This window comes from Camellia sinensis, chromosome 9 (assembly GCF_055761805.1).
Source record: "Camellia sinensis isolate YWXY chromosome 9, ASM5576180v1, whole genome shotgun sequence".
NCBI classification, from domain to species: domain Eukaryota; kingdom Viridiplantae; phylum Streptophyta; class Magnoliopsida; order Ericales; family Theaceae; genus Camellia; species Camellia sinensis.
Genome location: NC_138969.1, coordinates 83277394 through 83290838, shown reverse-complemented (window position 1 = coordinate 83290838; position 13445 = coordinate 83277394). Strand labels below are relative to the sequence as shown.

General features: G+C 31.7%; 1 protein-coding gene across 1 annotated transcript; it reads right to left on the bottom strand.

Annotated features, from left to right (window-relative positions):
• Positions 1–251: 251 nt before the first annotated feature.
• On the bottom strand, positions 252–1923 carry LOC114319019 (uncharacterized). The gene is made up of 5 exons (XM_082887195.1): positions 1660–1923; positions 1344–1577; positions 782–886; positions 560–664; positions 252–433 (listed from the first exon to the last, which is right to left on the bottom strand). Exons 2-5 carry the CDS (start codon positions 1572–1574, stop codon positions 308–310), a joined length of 567 nt encoding a protein of 188 aa, XP_082743321.1. The 5' UTR covers positions 1575–1577; positions 1660–1923; the 3' UTR covers positions 252–307.
• Positions 1924–13445: the final 11522 nt, after the last annotated feature.

Sequence of the window (13445 nt, the reverse complement as noted above, 5' to 3'; positions counted from 1 at the left end):
TCATGATCATTTTCATGACAAAATTTTCATGATCCCTAACTTTTCCCATGTAGCATTGTTGTTTTCTATTTTTAGTATTTCCTTTTTTTTAAAATTATTTTAAATCAAACTGGATTGACATTTTTCTTTCATTTTCTTACCAGTAAAACTTCTTATTGATAGAGGTGGCTAATCTTTATGCAATTAAGTCCATCATCTAAGGCTAACTTAGAAAATTAAACAAAAAATTCATATTGTCGATGATCCAATTCTTCAAAGGCACATAAGACGAGACTTTATTTTTATTAATGTTGAGCCGCTATACTTCTTAGATATTAACACCAATGAGTACAGAAACCAAAAAAATCAAAACTATGAGGCAGCTAACAAGATCATTTCTCTCGTGGCCTTGGATTCCATGATCTGCTTCCGTGGGAGTGGTCAAGCCAGTTTCCTGTTTCACAATATCAAGCAAAAAAGGAGAGAGAGAGAGAGAGAGAGGGAGAGATAGAGAGAGAGAGAGAGTGAGTGAAAAAAGGATCATAATCAAACACAAGCACAAAGATAACCATTTGCTTACATGAGAAGATAAAGACTTGAGTTGATCAACAGTAGTGGTTAGTTGTGCAAGTCGGTTCGCCAATTCTGCATTCTTTTCTACAATTTTTTCCATTTCTTGTTTCCTCTGGAATCATTCATCATACAACAAACACACAAAAATCGGAATCCAAGTAAGTAGATAACATAAAAAAAAAAAAAGGAAAAGTTTTTGCTAATAAATAGGGGATCAACAACTACTCACAACACCCATCAAAGAGTCAAGTTCTAGTTGCATAACCCGATGTTCCAGTCTATCGACCTCTTTCTTTAGGACAGCATCTGATCCCATTTCAGTACTAGTGCCCACCTGTTATGCATATATAACACAAAAATAAAAAAAATAAAAAAAATTAATTAGGCCCATCATGAAATCATTTTTTTCCACATATATAGGACAAATTACATATTTTATCACTCTAGTTTGACTTTAAATTTCACTTTGATCTATTGTTTTAATTTGAATATTTTTTCATACAATTTTAAGTATAGTTTCAATTTGATACTTCCTTCTCTCAAATTCGATTAAAAAAGTTCTACGTGTAGGTCACATGAGGCTGATATGTATTTCAAAATTGCTAACTTAACTTGAACTAAAAAAATAAATTAAAACTGAACTTAAAGTATAAGAATAAAATTATTCAAATTAAAATAACAAGAAGTAAAATTATAAGAGTGAATAGTGCAATTTATCCTATATAGCTTAATTAGACTAATTTAAGCATGAAGGTAACAGAGTTTATCAAGAAGGGGAAGGTGATCGTCACCGGAGTGAGATGATGGAAGCTGGATTCTAGTCTGGACACGGCAGACTTCAATTCATGAATTTGATTCTTGAGAGCAGCAACGTTGGTTTCAACAATAGGAGGAACTCTGGATTGTAGTTTGTAAATAGTATCTCTTAGCTCGCAAACTTGTCTCTCCAAAGCCGCATTCCTTTTTTCCAGGGACTCATTCTTTTTCCGATTAGCTTCAGCGTCAGACTTCAGTGGCTCCATGCACTATATATGTATGTAATAAATAAATAAACACAACAAGGATACGAATAAATAAACAAAAACTTGTTGAACAAGAAACACACACCTCCTCGTCGTGGCTCTTGTGATTGTGAAGAAGAGGTTGTTGTTGGTTGTTGTTGTTGTCGGTGTGGGGGGAAGAAGATGAAAGTCAGTTGTACTGAAAAGAGTAAGGTATGGATTGCTTGTTTCCCATTTCAAGCCTTTAGCAAGCAAGAAAGCACTAAGAAATCAGCCAAAATTGGTGATCATAAATGAAAGATTTTTTTGGTGTGTATGCTGCTTATGAGATTAGAAGTTGGAAAGTAGAGATGGGATTTTTATATTATGCAGAAAGTTATATAATATATATATTATATATATATGCTAGCTCTCAAGATGAGGAAATTCCCCCAGAAAACTCCCTTGACTTTTGGTTTTAATTTCATTAGTAAAATATAAATTAATTAATTAATTAACGGAGATTGGTTTTCTTGGTCTCCTCCTAGCACCTACCAGTGAAATGCAATGCAACCACGCGTGCTATCAGATTTTATTAAAATATGGATTCTTTTTTTATGTAATTTAAAAAATTACAGATATTCTCTTGTCATAGTTTTTTATTTAACAAAATTATTAGAAAAAATGAAATTCGTATTTGCTCTCTTATACGATGATAAGATTACTCAAATTATTAGTTAAAATAAATTTTTGACATCATTAAAAATTATTAATTGATTTGATAATTTATTAATAAAAAGAGTCATTTGTTGTAAAATTAGAAATCTCAAGGGGTGGGGCGGTAAGTAATTTTTAGAATTACAAAACACAAATTATATTTTAAGTAAATCTTATAAGTGTAATTATAATTTATCATTTTCTTTCAACTGTTTAACTGGATGGGAGATATGCTTTGGAGATTTTTCCAAACATATTTAAATAGGTTCTTATCCATATTGGTTTTTGTTGGTAATAGAATGATTTAGGGAAAATTAGTTTAAGGTCTCTCTCCTATATTTAGTAATGGAATAGATCCACAATTTTATTTTATAATGTCTAAGGTCCCTCAACTCCCACACCCATATATCACAGAGAAATTCCCACCTCTCTCTCTCTCTCCCCCCGATCTCATTACTTCACCTCCACTAAGTTTGGTCTCTCTCTTCTCACTCTCTGCTGCCTCTCTCTCTCCTATATCAATGGCAGCTGGGTTGGTATCCAACGACAGTCAACCGATCGGTCATCTGCTGATCGATCATTGATGAAATTACAACACACTCATTGAATCGCATCGACGGATCAAGCGAAGATCGAGTCTGGTAAACTCGAGCTTGAAGCAGTTCAATTTGATCTGCGAGCAATTTTGGATGATGTGTTGTTGCTTTTTTCTGAAAAGTCTCAAGAAAAAGGAGTAGAGGTAGTCAATACATCTTGCTTTTTGTTGTTTTCTCCGAATTTTTGTTCCTGTTTTATAAAATTAAATGGCCTCATGTCTAATTTAATTGGTTGATCAGCTTGCCGTTTACATCTCTGATAAAGTTCCCAAGATGTTGATTGGAGATCCAGGTAGATTTCGGCAAATCATCACAAATCTCATGGGTAATTCAATCAAGGTAAGTATGCATCAGCTTCTCAAATTTCATTGAATATATGGGAACACAATTAGGGCTTTAAAAAAGTTAACTTCTGTTTGCAATCTCAGATGTGTTATCGTCGGAGTGTATATATATATATATACATTTGTATGTGTGTATATATATACACTTGTATGTGTATGTGTATAAACTGATGTAGTGTATAATTATATATTTTGATAGGTATATATCTTTGGTTGTTTAAATTTCTCCTATGGACCAAACTAGGGAATTTCTTTAGACCAACCCAGAGAAAATTCAGTCCAAACTAGAGAATTTCTCTGAACCAACCTAGAGAAAATTCAGACCAACCAAACCAGAGAATTTCTCTGGACCAACCCAGAGAAAATTCAGTTCAAACCAAAGAAAATTCAGTCTAAACCAAAGAATTTCTCTGGACCATGTAAACAAACCCATGGTGGTAACGCTGCAAATTCAAACAGGTGAAGAAATTAATTTGGGAAGCAATGCCCATGGCAATCTTGTGGATTTTATAGAAAACAAGGAATGAGCTGGTTTTGTTAAAATAAGCATCTGGTGTTGTGCGAGGCAGGGAGGGCAGAGAAATTTGTTTAATTTTCTCTGCCTTTAACTAAGTAAAATTGGTGAAGTCAATTTTCTCTGGGTTTGGGAAGTCCAGAATTTGTCAATTTTCTCTGGTTTGAAAATTGGTCAAACTGAACCCAGAGAAATTTGAATTTTCTCTGGGTTGAACCCAGAGAAATTCTTTAGAAGTCCAGAATTTCTCTGGACAAAATTTCTCTGAACTAATTTTCTCCGAACCAATTTTCTCTAGATCAACTTGAGGGATTTTAAATATTATGAAAATATTAAATGTCCTTTATGCTATAAAATGTTAATACGAGGGACCTTAAAAAAAAAACCTTAATGATTTATTAGTAAAATTTGATTGTTACACGGAAGCCAATTGATGAAGTATAAATATAGGCATATCATAATCCCATACAAGTTCACACTTGGGATATAGAATGTTTGGCTTCAGTTTTTTGAAAATTGAATTTTTTGTTTTTTGTGTTTTGTTTTTTGTTTTTAGTAAATATTTTTTAAATTTTAAGAAATTTTTTGACTTTTTTATTTGTCACGAAAAAATATTTTAAAAATTAATAAATACACAAAAATATAAAAAAATGTATTGATTTTTCGTAATTTTCTTTTGTATTTTTGGTATTTATGATATTTTTTAAAGATTTTTTTGAAAAATATTATACTTTTTAAGTGTATTTATGTTAGGTGTGTCTAAAAATTAAAAAAAAATGGCTTAAATACTAAAAAAATTCTTTGAAAATATTAAGATACGGAAAATAAAAACGTAAAATTTTCTAAAAATTATTTTCTGAAAACTAAAACCAAACAAGCTATTATTTATAATAACTGACTGCTCCAGGACCCAATCAAGTCAACAATAGAAAAGAGAGAGAAGGGAATGGTAAGAAGTTAATTATGGACAATTCTTCGGTGTGTTGTATAATGCATTTTCTCAGATTTACTTACATATTTTTGTGTTTATGGTTATGCCTTGTTGATCGGTTAAACATGTCAATTTATAGGTGAATTATATTAAAATAATAGATTTTATTATATATACATAAAAAATCTCATAAAAATACAGAATTAATAAAAATTCGAATAAGTCATCTCATAAAATTTTGAACAATCCAAAATCATGTAAGCTTTTAACAAACTTACGTAAGTGCTCCAAAAAATGCATAAGTTAACTCAAATTTTCTTTAAGTGATCTCATAAAAATTTTGAGGAACACAAAATCGTGTAAGTTTTTACGAAAATTACATAAGCGATCTCACAAAAATACGTAAGAACACAAATTCAAGTAAATCATCTCATAAATTCTGAACAACACAAAATCACATAAGTTTTCACAAAATCACACAAGTGCTCTCATAAAAACACGTAAGTTAACACAAATTTTCCATAAGTGATCTTATAAAAATTTTGAGAAATACAAAATAACGTAAGTTTTCATGAAATCACGTAAATGATCTCACAAAAATGTATAAGTAACATAAATCCATGTAAGTCATCTCATAAAATTTTGAACAACACAAAATCATGTACGTAAGCCTTTCATAAACTCACGTAACTGCTCTCACAAGAAATACATAAATTAACACAAATTTCCTGTAAGCTCAAAAATTTTGAGGAACTTAATAACGTAAGTTTCCATGAAATCATATAAATGATCTTACAAAAATGCGTAAGTAACACAAATTCGAATAAGTCATCTCATAAAATTTTGAACAACACAGAATCACGTAAGTTTTTACGAACTCACATAAGTGCTCTCACAAAAATGCGTAAGTTAAACATGAATTTTCCCTAAGTTGTCTAAAAAAATTTTGGAAAAACACAAAATCAAGTTTTTAAGAACAAAAGCAAGTGATATAAAAAAATTGCATAAGTTATCTCATCAAAGCTTGAACAATACAAAAACGCGCAAGTTTTTACAAACTCACATAAGTGCTTTCACAAAAATCAGTAAGTTAAATACAAATTCTCCTAAGTTGTCTCCAAAAAATTTTGAAGAACGCAAAATCTCGTAGTTTTCAATAATTTACGTAAGTGATATTAAAATACAAGTTGACACAAATTCGAGTAAGTTATCTTATCAAAGTTTGAACAATACAAAAACGCGTAAGTTTTCATGAACTCACGTAAGTGCTCTACAAAAATACGTAAGTAAACACAAATTTTTTGTAAGTTGTCTCATAAATTTTTTAAAGAACACAAAATCCCATAATTTTTCACGAAATCACGTAAGCGATCTAAAAAAAAAGTGCAAGTTAATACAAATTCAAGTAAGTTATATCATCAAAATTTTGAACAACACAAAAACACCTAAATTTCACGAACTCACATAAGTGCTCTCACAAAAATGCATAAGTTAAGCACAAACTTTCCAAAAGTTGTCTCATAAATTTTTTGAAGAATACAAAATCCCGTAAGTTTTCAAGAACTCATGTAAGTGGTCTCAAAAAATCACGTAAGTTAACACAAATTTCAATAAGTTATTTCATCAAAATTTGAACAATACAAAAACGCGTAAATTTTCACGAATTCAAGTAAGTGCTCTCATAAAAATGCATAAGTGAACGTAAATTTTCCGTAAGTTTTCTCATAAAATTTTTGAAGAACATAAAATCCTGTAAGTTTTCAAGAGCTAACATCAGTGATCTCAAAAAACTCATAAATTAACACAAATTCAAGTAAGTTATCTCATCAAAATTTTGAACAATACAAAACATGTAAGTTTTCACGAAATTACGTAAGCGATCTTACAAAAATGCTTAAGTAACACAAATTCAAATAAGTTATCTCATAAAATTTTGAACAACATAAAATGACGTAAGTTTTCACAAACTCAAGTAAGTGATCTCACAAAAATATGTAAATTAACACAAATTCCCCGTGAGTGATCTCAAAAATTTTTGAGGAACACAAAATTATGTAAGTTTTCACGAAATTGCATAAGTGATCTCACAAAAATACGTAAATAACACAAATTCTAATAAGTGATCTCATAAAAGTTTGAACAACACAAAATCATGTAAGTTTGAACAAATTCACGTAAGTACTCTCACAAAAACGCGTAAGTTAACACAAATTTCCCATAAGCGATCTCATAAAAGTTTTGAGGAACACAAAGTTACGAAAGTTTTTGTAACGCCCCCAAATTATAAACATAGACAAGACAAGATAGTACCATCCAAAACACGAGTCTATCTTGATAATCAGTTTCCCTCAAATACTATTTCCTTTGATGAGGGAGGTATACAAAAGTGTTCACATGCAATACACATTCAAGCTCCTAAAAAGATGAATCCATAGCATGTGTAACCATGTAAAAATAAAAGAAAATACCAAGAAGTTAAATGCACAAAGGTTACAAGTTCCAAGGCTTAAGCCTGATTACACAAAAAAAAGAACGTCGAACCCCAACATATTAAGCCCTCGGCTTGCCAACATTTACACAAAAAGGAGAGCCTCTTGCTCTCAATACAGTCCACACGTTCAACTAGGCGGGATCACCACCACTATTATAAAAATAGTTAAAGATCACACTTTCACAAATGAAAATATCTCACTTTTATTGGAAGTGTGATAAAAAAAATTAGATTGATTTTTTAATCACACTTGATTTGATTAAGTGTGATAATATTTATTTTTTATGTCACTTTTCAATAAGTGTGATTATATATATATATATATTTTTAATCACACATTCTAATTAATATGTGATTAAAGATCACATAAGAAGAATTAAAAATATCTCACTTTTATTAGAAGTGTAATTAGAAAAATTAAAATGATTTTTTAATCACACTTAATTTAATAAGTGAGATAATATTTTTTTTTAATCACACATTTTAAATATACGTGATTATATATATTTATACAAAGTCTAAACCCTAACCTAACACTCCCTCTCGCTCTCTCTCTCACTCTCTTCTCTCTTTATCTCTTCCGCCTCCTACATCGTCGCCTATGGCGCTATTGGCGACCACCACTACCGCCACCACCACCTCCTCCCTCGGCGCCTTCTCTCTCTCTTCTTCTATTCTTTTTATCGATCTTCACCGGTCGTCTACTTCGTCTTCTCCACTCTCGTTGTCAGTTCCAAAACCCTAACCCTACCTTCGATCTTCTCCATTCCCTCCACAAGCCATATGTTCGAATCCAGACCCTACACTCCCCTCAACTGTTTCAAAACCTTTGTCTACAAAGGACTATCGTTGGACTCGTTAGAACGACGATGTCGAACGGGGCTGATTGCAATGAGAAAGATCAGGTGGCGAGGTACATTAATGTGTTAGAAACGAAATTGGAAGATGGACAGTTCATCTTTGCCCTAATTTTTCTCTTCATTTCTGTTCAATCGACCCCTCGATCTTCTCTGATCAGAACTCTCCACCAGATTTGCCAGTTCAGTCCAGTTCCAGGTTCAGCCTTGAGGTATACCCCATTCTCCTCTCATTCTCTGCCTTTGTTTTTCACTTTCTTTTTTTTTCTTCACTTTTCTCTCAATGAATTCAAGATTCAAATTTCTTTTTTTGTTTATATTTTTCATTTTTTTCACATCAAAAACCAGAAGATTGGATCAATATACACATCTTTTATCTCAAATCTAGGTTTAATTTTTTTCCTTCTTGTTGATTTCAAATTCCACTGAAGATTTCTTATTTTCTCGTAAACATGATTATAAGTTGAATACAAACTACCAACACAAGTCTATACCCAGATGAAAAGGTTTCTCATTGATGTTGTCTTGCTCCCTTCTTTTGAAAGGGTGCTATTTACTTATGATGATTATGTCAATTATTAGCGTTCACTCATGTAATTTCCATGTTTGTTTTGCTATGTTTTTTTAATTGCTCGAGAATTATGCTGAATTTACTTTGATGATATTGTTGTGGTTGGTTAGGGCGTGCTTGAAATGCTTTTCCCATGGCTAATGGTTGGAATTTGGTTTCTTCCAAATATTTTGTAATGTTAGCAAATATAATATGAGATGGTCAGAATGGGGAGGAATTTTGTTTGCAATGCTGAGCTAATGGTGGCTTGCTGCAAATGAAAGTAATTTAGTATATTTGTCCTCCGATTCTATGGTCAATTATTATTAAATAGTTTTTCCCTTTTTTTTTGTGTGTCTGATTTCATCAATGGGAATATTGTTTCCATTGTTCCAGAGATGGCTTCATGATTGCCAAGTAATTATAACTGAATATTGTGCCAATTTATTGTCACATAGCAACATTTGGGTGTGAATACGATCAATGATAAGAACTGTTGTTCAACTTTTGATGTTATCATAATTCTTGTGATAATTTTTCCAATGACGAAGCTTTTAGACATTACAGTAATGTTGTTGCTTTTCTAAACCGGATGGCATATTATGGGGTAAAGTCAATTTAGGCCTTTTCAATTTGGCCTTGACCTATTAAGGATTTATATTTGACTACAACATGGGTTTACGAAATTTAGTCATGCATTTCATATGTTTTCCCAAAGCTAAAGCTTCTCTCTCTACTGTTCTATATGTAAAGTTGGTATATTTTCTGTCTTTTTAATGCGGATAGTAACTAACTTTCTTCTACATGGGGCTTCACTTCGTTAATAGTCACTATTGGCGAGGATTGTACATGTCATGTATGGGAACTAGATGGTAACTAGATTGTACATGTAAGTTGACTTTGCAATTGTGCATGTGCATTTTGATGTGCCATACCTTAAAATGTAAGACCTTAAATTGCACATATTTTAAGATTCTACAATGTTGCAATTAAGCTTGCTAATACCACGGATCATGAGCCTACATAATCGGAATGCCCACACAACACAGTTAGACCAAATGTTGTTGTGTAGTTATGATGCCGAGATAATGCCGAACTAGTTTAGGTTGTTGACTATTCACATGCCACATCATGGGTTCGTTCAACTCATTTGATCAATTTGGTTTGGGCATCCTAAGAAGTTTATCATCTTGTCAAGTTATTCTACAATTTGTCAATACTATTCTTTGCCTTTTATTATTATTTGGAGTTTGAAAGATGAATGCTATGTAGTTTCTCTTTTCCAGAAGCCTTTCATTCAGATAAAGCATCGTATATGTTAAATGTTTTTCTATTATCAATGCCATGTGTGTATGGCCTCTCTCATTTTAGAATTTTTAATTTAGAGTAAATGTTTTTGGTTGATGGCCTGGCCATTCTATACCATCACTCATTTGAACACCTAATCGGTGCTATTCTAGTATTTTCTTCACTGTGCTCTTACCTTTTCGCTCTTGTTTCTTTGCTACATGGACATTTTCTTCTTGACTTAACTTGTTACCTGGAAGAAAAGTCTTCTAGTGTTTGAGAATTTTTTTATTATTAGGGATAAGGCCTAGACCAGACTGTGTTAATAACCCTAACTGAATTTGTTGCCAAAATTGGACTAACAACTTCCACTGGCTGATTAAGAATTTGTGTATCTAGGCTCATATTCCTTCTAATTTGCATCAAGGTTTTCTATGCCTCTAAATTTTGATTATCCCCTTTTTCGTAGTAGTGTTGTGTCATTGCATGTTAAGTTGGACAAGCTGTTGACAAGTAAAGTAGTTGGACTATTCTTCTAATTTCTTTTCTAATTAGCAAGATGTTGTTTTTGAAACAACGGATTTTACCCCTTTTTTAACCCTTGCTTTGGATTTTTGCTTTGCAGAGCTCGTCTTATATGATAGTTTTATGAAGGATTCAAATTTGTGACCTCCTTTCTCTGTTGAACCTTTAACCCTGTCCTTTTCTTTTCATTATGAAGTACATTTCATTCTTTTATTCTTATGGGTGTAAAAAAGGAAAAAAACTTTATATCTATGTACATATTGTTCCTTCTTTTTCCCCATCAACAGATAAGGTTAGTTTCAGGAAAACCAACTTTATATAATTTTTCTTTGCCTAAAAGTTTTTTTTGTGATATGTATATGCTACTAGGCTTCTTCATAGATTTCGTTTGATATTGCAGTGTGCCACCTGGATGACAATCGTTGTCTTAACTAGCATGACAGTCTCTACAAATAGCTATACAACATGTTGATTGGTTTGGAACCTCTAAATCCTAACTGCTCATTTTCTTCTCCTCTTTGATTTCTATGTTCTGTTTGTGCAGCATTAACAAGTTGGTTTTCTCTTCCTCTTTTCCTTTCTCGTTCTCTTCCTATCTTATCTTCTTCTCAGAGGTACGATTTTTCTTCACTGTTTTAGAGGAGTTGTTATTTTTCATTAAATTTTTTCTTCATATAAAAACTGATTTGGAATTTGTGATGAAAAAATTTATTTGCTATTGTTTGTAAAAAAATCACGTGCTTTTAGATTAGATACAATGAAACTCCAAAAAATCTGTTTGTTTTGTAAGGCTAGAACAGTCTCTACAAATAGTAAGTTTATTCATATGCTTCTAGCGATCTCAGAATTAATGTGTTTTCATTTTTCAGGTAAGAAATTGTTTGAAGAGATGCAAAATATGGTCAAAGAATTTAAGAACTTTGTGCTTCAAGTTTTTTTTAAATTTTTTTAATATATGTAATCACAATTAAAAACTTTTTATTAATTCCTTTGTATATACTTTTGAACATTCAACTTTCATTTATGAAATATATGACGTTATTCCATTCAATATGTGGTTGTGATTCAAAAGATAATATATAGTGTGTATTACATCTCCAAACGTGCGTACAAAAATAATATTGATTATTCTTCAAATATGTTGAATTTTTTTTATCACACGCAATAATTGTGATGAGAAACGCGTATAGCGTATGATCTTATCTCATTATTAATCACAGGTTTTATTAGATATTAATCACATTTAAAATTTGTGATCTAAATGTTTGTTATCACATGTTTTATTCATTATTAATCACACTTAAAAGATGTGATCTAAATGTTTTTTATCACATTCAAAACATGTGATGTAATCATTTTTTAATGACACTTAAAAGGTGTGATTAAAAATGACCCCTTTTAATCACATTTGCAAAGATCACACTTTAATAAAATTTAAAAGGTGTGATTAAATAATATGCATTACATAAAAAAAGTGTGATCTATTTATGATTTTGTAGTAGTGTACATCCTTCCCTGCAAAAATCTACTAGGGGTTAGCACAAAGCCCAGTATAGATTTTTTAACAAAGTATATATGTTTAAGTAGTCTCATATGTATAAATACAATGCCATGACATGTTCAAATATCGAAATTTCCATTTCATCTAAAGCACATGTTATGTTTTCTTCCAAAAGTTCAATTTTTTTCTTCATAAGATTCAAATAATAATAAGGGGTAGTAAATTTGACTCAGGTAGTCCTTAAGCTGGTGTTTGCTAGTAGGCATAACAAATACGAAAAAATCCCCACTTTATCGGCTTTTCATCTTGGACACTCAGGCCAGCTTAAATAATGTCAACTACGCTCCCTATTCGGACTTACTTGACGTATTTACCCCAAATGTTACCATAACAATTGTTATTTTCTCAAATCTATAAATTTATATCCAAGGCATAGCCACAATTTAACAATATTTAAAATGATGTAAATGCATGAAATGAGAGATGGTTACATATAAGTATCTCTTTTGTACAACATCTCCATAAATGTCAACATTTGTTCAAAGCAAACTTCCATTCCGTGATTCTCAAAAGAAACCTAACAATTATAATCCATGTGACATTTATACCTTTTTATGCTCACAATCGCTATTCCATTCATATTTCAATATATACCATTCCAAGGCCAATAACATTTTCCAACAACAATGGTTATTCATCTCGTGGATGTCCCAATTGCATAATCAATATAAGGAAATTTCTATCAATTTCTTGAGAAATTTAACACTAATTTCATAGATATCTCATAAAATCCACTTTCCCCAAATTTCTTCAAAACTAGGGCTTGCCCCAAAAAGGTTTTTCTTTTATTCCTTCATAGATTCTTCTCACAAGATGTTTTCAAGGTTTTCATAAGTTTATAAAACATTTCTAATTTGAACATCCTCACAAGAAAGCCATTTTCATCAACATTTACAAACCCACACTACAAAAATCCACACCACACTACCAAAATTATAAAAGAAAAGGACTAGACATGCAAAAATCATATATATAACTCAAAGAACTCCCTACCTCAAGACTTGGAATGAAGATGGAAGAAAAGTCCTAAAATCAACGACGTCTAAACTTGATTTCCACCGCACACAATGTAGTCCTTGACGAGCTCTTCAAAATTAAAGAAAGCACTATGGTCAGAATCTCAATGAAGGAGAGATCAAAGAAATAAATGAGATGGGTGGATCTAGAGAGAGATGAGAGAAAAAAGAGTGAGAGTTAATGTAGAGAGAGAGAGAGTGAAGTGAAAAGTGAAAGAAAAGTGTATAATGGCTCAACTTTTGAGTGATTGGACACATTTTTTGGAGCAGACTGCGAACAGACTGCTTGAGCGACCAAACTTGTGCTCGAGCAAACAATTCAAACTCCCAAAATCTATTTCTTCCTTGCAAAAGACCGTTCGAGTGATGAAAAATTTCACTCGAGTGAAGACCACATTCTGTCACGACCCGAACCCTTCTCTAGAGGTTGAGGTCATGACCGACTAGTAATCCCAGGTTACCTTTGGCCTTAAAGACGAAATTGATAATTAATAAATATAACGGGGCCTTGCGGAAACAATATT